This window comes from Limulus polyphemus, unplaced genomic scaffold (genome assembly GCF_000517525.1).
Source record: "Limulus polyphemus unplaced genomic scaffold, Limulus_polyphemus-2.1.2 Scaffold11, whole genome shotgun sequence".
Lineage (NCBI taxonomy): Eukaryota > Metazoa > Arthropoda > Merostomata > Xiphosura > Limulidae > Limulus > Limulus polyphemus.
Genome location: NW_013665621.1, coordinates 879,866 through 885,722, shown reverse-complemented (window position 1 = coordinate 885,722; position 5,857 = coordinate 879,866). Strand labels below are relative to the sequence as shown.

The following is a 5,857-nucleotide window of genomic DNA, read 5'->3' as shown; positions in this document are numbered from 1 at the left end:
GCGCAGACAGCCCTTGTGTAGCTTTGCACAAAATTAAAAAAAAAAAAAAAAAAAAACCTTGATTGTGGTTTCTTCACTGTATTTTGCATTTCTGTTCTTTTTTTTTAATTTTATATTAACTGTATGTTGTCACTAATAAGATTAACTAAAGGTTTAAATGGGCTACTGCTTCCCTTTTTTCTAATCCTATTATATAATAAATTATGAAATTTCATCAACAGTTGATATATTTGTATTCAGTAAGAAATGGCATGTATTAAGCATGAAAAGCTAAGATGTTTTTTCAGACTTGCATATGTGTAATGTTTGAAACTATATATCTCATCGTGTTACCTTTTCATACAACCAACCAGAAAAAAAAAAGTGAAATTGTATAGACAGGTTATTGTATTGTTGTTATTGATGTCTAACAGATTTAAATACATTTTATATTGTATAGTATTTTGTGGCTCTATTGTGCTCAGTGAGTGTGTTTATATTCACTCCTATATTAATATATTTTAAATTATATTTAGGTTTCGCACTGGTCCTGGGTTAATTCCTCTCAAAGCTCCTTCTGATGTTGAGAATCTCATCCTTATACTAAATGGAAGAAATGAAGAAAAAGTGACATTTGCCAAAGTGTGGTTGGAGTTTCTTCCAAAATTGAAATATTTAAAAAACGTAGCACTTGTCCTTTTAGGCAATGAACAATGTCATAATGACTGGCTTTTACCTTATATGTCATTTAATGGAGGTCGTGTCAATGTAACTTTTCTTGTCTACGATAGTCCACTCATTGATAATGTTCACTTCTTTCAGTGGCCTTTAGGAGTTGCTACGTGAGTAGAATATTCCTCGTAAATATTTCTTAACAAACAAACCATAAGTAATATGATGTTTTGGTATTCACTTTTTTTGTACAACTAGCAAAATTTGAGTTGTTGAGGTTTTATGTTTGAGAATGAGTGATATTTTAGAGTAAAAGTACACAAATGTTTTTGACAAAAAAAAAAGTTAGACTTTGGTAACATATTTCCAATTAAATAAACTCATTTGAAGAAATGCATTCTGGGTAAATTACGAAACAACTGAATTAAGCATGCAGTACATGTTTAAATCTTAAATTTATGTTTAATTTGTTGTGATTTAGCTCGAAATGAAAAAGTATTGAGGCAGTTTTGTGTTCCATTTATATTTTCAATAGCTAAAAAATGGACTTTCAAAAGTATATGTGGAAAAATTATATACACAAAGTTGGCATAAAACAATATAGGTATGTAAAATCAAGATGAATTTTTGAGTGGTAGACTATCATGCATAATGCAACAAATCAATGGAGTTATTATCAGTCTTCCATGTTATCAACTAACAGTTATGAGTCTCTCCAGACTCTTATAACCTTGCCCACCGTCAATTTTCCCTGCTAGAATTTAACAGCCATTACAACTGTTGAAGTTCTAATTATTCGTATAAAAATACTTTTGAGAACATGAAAGATAATTTTTTACAATAGAGACTTTTGATATAGCAGATCGTAAGTTTCGATATGTACACCTGCTCTTGCAAGTTAAAGATAGAAGATGAGTGCTCACTCACTCATTCTAGAAAGGAAAGCAATTTTGTAATTGTTGCATCCTTTCTTTTGAGATAAAAATTTTTATATGTAAATAATGTGTTTAAGCCAGTAAATGAATGTTTTATCTAAATTGAAATTGTAGTTTCAATAACAAGATATATTCTGAAGAAGAAAAAAATCCCTTGAAATGCACCTTAATATGTTCCATTTTAATTTTGTGTAGTGTTATTAATTGACATGAAAGAAGTAAGTAAATACTATTTTCTTATACCTGTATTATTCACCTTGCTTTATTTGTGTTAAAATGATTAAAAAACTAATGAGTTTTTAATGTTAAAGTTTTAATCTTATTTCAAATAAAATCAATAAAAAGTTTTGTTTTTTGTAGCTATCGGAACTTTCCCAAGCCTGAGCTGCGAAGTTTGGATATTGATACAAATCGCCCGTTCACGTGTAATTATGTGGGAACAATTTATCCCCATTCCTCTAGACAACAACTGCTAGAAATTATTCAACAGAATAAATTAGACCAATTCTGTATTGTGAAGCCCAGGAAAGAGTAAGAAACAGCTGTTTCAAATCTGTGTTGCATTGTTTTACTTAAAGAGTGGTTGCAGTTATGTGTTGTCGGAACTTTAAGTTGAAATGTTTTCAATATACCGAAATAGTAACAGAATATATTTTAGATCAGATTTGCTTGGTTCTGAAAGAAAATTTTTTCAACTAAAAGACGAAAGATTCTTAATATACTTTGGAAGACAAACAAATGGAGAGAATATATTTTTTCTAATACAATAATTGTTATGAATTTTTGTTAGTGTTGCTAAACTAACAAATTTTGCCATTATGATATCTATATATTGTTAAATATAAACAATAATTGTGCACTGATCTACCAAAAACCAATAAGTAAAAATAGGGTATTTACTGTGCCAAGTAGGGAATGGTATTTATAAACTTGAAAAGGTTTTTGTCAATTAAGCATAAATAGAATAAAGCACAAAAGTAAAGATATGAAACTTATCCAAAATTTTCACATTAGAAAAATATGTATATTACAATGAACACAGAAAAAATAGAAATGGAATAAAGCATGAAATTAAAGATACAAAACTAATCAAATGAAGAAACAAAATAATAAAAGATAGCTGAGTGCTTTTGGCCTTCTCGACTTTGATACAAATGAACAGAATATATTATTTAGTGACTGAAACATGTACCTTGCTACAGTGCGAGATCATGATGCAAATACACCACAGTAAATTACACAGAGCAGAAGAAGAGAAAGAATTTATGACTTAAAGCCCAGTGAGTCAGTAGCTCAAACATGATGATAACCTTTTATATTAGAGTATGCTCCTGAATTTTAAAAAAGTAACAACAATTTTAAAAGATAACAAACCATAAGTGTTTCAGTAGACACTGACTGGTTTTGTTTCTTGTGATAAATTCTGGACAATTGTGCTTTTTACTCCTAAAGTACATCTAGTTTTACACGTAGAAAATGCACCACAATTGAGAAAAGTAGAGGAAACAAATAAATAGCATTAAAGGCCTTACAGGTCAGTATTTTTATAAGTGTTATAATTCTTGAATTTCAAGATTTAACAGCTGTAGATATACAGTGAGTTTAGTATACTGAAATACATTAAATGAATGGAAATTTCAAGGCAACAAACCATTTTCACAATGAGGCATAGTTCAATACAAAGGGAAAGAAGAAACAACCCTAATTATCCAGTCTTGAGGCACATTGAAATGTTATCAATTGAGAGATGGAAAGTAGATATGTTTTGGAAGGTTTGGAAAGAGAGAGAGACTGTTAACATGAATTTTTTACACCTTGGTGGAACTAAACCACTTTAAAAGTATGGGATACTAAAGTTGATGCTTACCCGCTTGTCTGTTTTCGTGGTGTTTCAGTGTTGTAATTAATTGCTTTAGTTATATGATGGGACAGTAGTTAATGTGGATATTCACAGTAATTAAATGTACCATGTAGTTTGCCATATTCGTTATTAAAATAATTTGATTATCTCTACCTAAAGAACAAAGTAAGGATCTGATTAAATGGAAAAGTTATTGTAATGAAGTGGATCTAGCTTATAAAAGTGAAGAAATTTATCATTGGGTTTATGATAAATTGTTGTAAAAAGTTATTTAAAGTAACTGTTATATCTAAAAATTTGCTGGACAATTATGTGTGTGAAATTAAATGAAGACATTTCTTTCAACTTTCTCATAAAATGACTTAAGGTTTTCCTTATCGTATGCCCTTTTCATTAATACATGTGAATCTGACTCAATGAAAAGGTTTATTAGCATTGTTATGAGACATTTTTGTGCTTGTAACTTAGTAAACAAATTATCAGATGTAAAAACATTTGTGACTCAACACAACATAAATAAGAGATATTACACTTTTTCCAAAAGATTAAGCATGTTGTGGTCTGGTATGAAGAAATATCCTCCTTTTAACATCCTCTTACTATCTTGTAATTGGTGTTTCTAAAGATTCATCATCAACAGTAATGAGCTAGTAGTTAACAAGAAAGAGATATTCAAAGGACTGGATTCTTTCCGTAAAATATCTAGAATTAATGAGTACAAGGTTCACATTTAAGACTAAAGGTGTTTAGTAGAAGTTTAGCATGCAAAACTGTGGCTCTGAGGGTCCATGGTTTACATCCTGTTGCCACAAAATTATTCTTCACAATTTGTAACTGTGGGTGTGTTCTAAGAGTGACAGTCAAATCCTACTATTTAATTAGAGGCACCCAAAAGTTTTCATTGGGTGCTGTTGACTAGCTAGCTGTCTTCCATTTAGTCCTTCAGTTCAAAATTAGTGATGGTTTTTGAATAGCTCTTTGCAAATGTCCAAACCACATACACTGTCTTTCAGTAAACTTACAAGCTATAAGGTGACTTTTACTTTGTCATTATAAGTTAACAATTGTAAAGGGAATAACTGAATTTTCTAGGATTATCCTTCCCATTGGCTTGGCAATAAGTTTTGGGGGTTATAACACTAACTTAGGTTTCAGTGGTTGTGGCTCCATATTTGGCTTTATGAGTTTTTTACCTAGTTGTCAGCAGTGTTCTGAATATCAGCTAATTAAATAATCAAACAATATTTATTTTTTAATTATATAAATATAATTGAAAGCAGTATATGTATATCATATATCTAAGGTTACTCCTTTGTTTGTTTTCTGTATAAATGTGTAAAAGTTTCTGAATTAATAGCTTGTTTTGTTTTTTTAAGAATAGTTTTTGTTTTTGACAGATGGCAGGCAGCAGAAACAAAAGAAAGTCTAGAGTCCTACATTGAGAGTTTAAAACTTAGTGACTTGACTTTAAATCCTGTGGGTATGAATCCTGAATGTTATCGCATCTACGAGGCCATGTCCTTTGGTTCCGTCCCTGTTGTTGAAGATGTAAATACACCTGGAGACTGTTCTGATTCAAAAGCATCAGCCTTGTTAGGTGTTGAATCCCCATTACGCTTACTAAAGCTATATGATGCACCAGTTATTTATGTGAAACACTGGTCGGAGCTTTCCCAGGTCATGCAAAAGGAATTTCTGTTATCATCCGAAGAAAAGAAGGCAAGAAGAATTAAGATTGTGGAATGGTATGAAAACTTTAAGATGCATTTACGCGAACAACTAATTATGGTTTTAAAACGAAAATTTTTTTATGGGAATTAGATGCATTTTATATCATGCGTTTTCTGTGTGTATCATATATTTAATAGCTGGTGCTTAAATGTATGTAAATAAACTATTTTTTTTTGTTTTGATCATTAAGTATATTTTTTGTGTTAGATCATCGAATTTCACATTCCTCTTGAAAATGGAAATTGGAAGGATCACATTTCATTACACAAGACATAAGTGTAGTCAGACAATACTCAAAAAGTCCTTTTTAAATCATCTTCTTACAGATCATTGTTACATACGTAGTGCTTAAGCCATAAAAGTAACAACTATATACACACATATATGTAGAATTATACATGGACTGCTTTCTGCATTCAAATACCTTGCAAGCTTTGAGTCCTCTTACTGGAGCCTTCATCAATCTACAACATAATGAGCAATACAAATTTGTTAATGAATTTGTATTGCTCAGTACAATGTTGCAAGATGTAGGTTCTGGTAAAAGACTGAAATTTACAAGTAAAAGTAAATATTTCAATGTAGAGAACAGTCTGTGTGTAAGTCTACATATTAATTTACCTATGTTATGAGTCTTAAAAAACAACTGTATATATGTTTCAGTATTTTATAACTAACT

At 30.3% G+C, this 5,857-nt stretch overlaps 1 protein-coding gene across 1 annotated transcript in view; it reads left to right on the top strand.

Moving 5' to 3' along the window:
* Nucleotides 1-5,363, top strand: part of LOC106478635 (transmembrane protein 5-like) — an 18,740-nt gene extending 13,377 nt beyond the window's left edge. Inside the window, exons 4-6 of the mRNA XM_013939194.2 lie at nucleotides 516-821; nucleotides 1,947-2,117; nucleotides 4,845-5,363. Coding sequence (XP_013794648.1) covers nucleotides 516-821; nucleotides 1,947-2,117; nucleotides 4,845-5,268 — 901 coding nt within the window. The 3' untranslated portion in view covers nucleotides 5,269-5,363. The remainder of the gene's footprint in view (nucleotides 1-515; nucleotides 822-1,946; nucleotides 2,118-4,844) is intronic.
* Nucleotides 5,364-5,857: the final 494 nt, after the last annotated feature.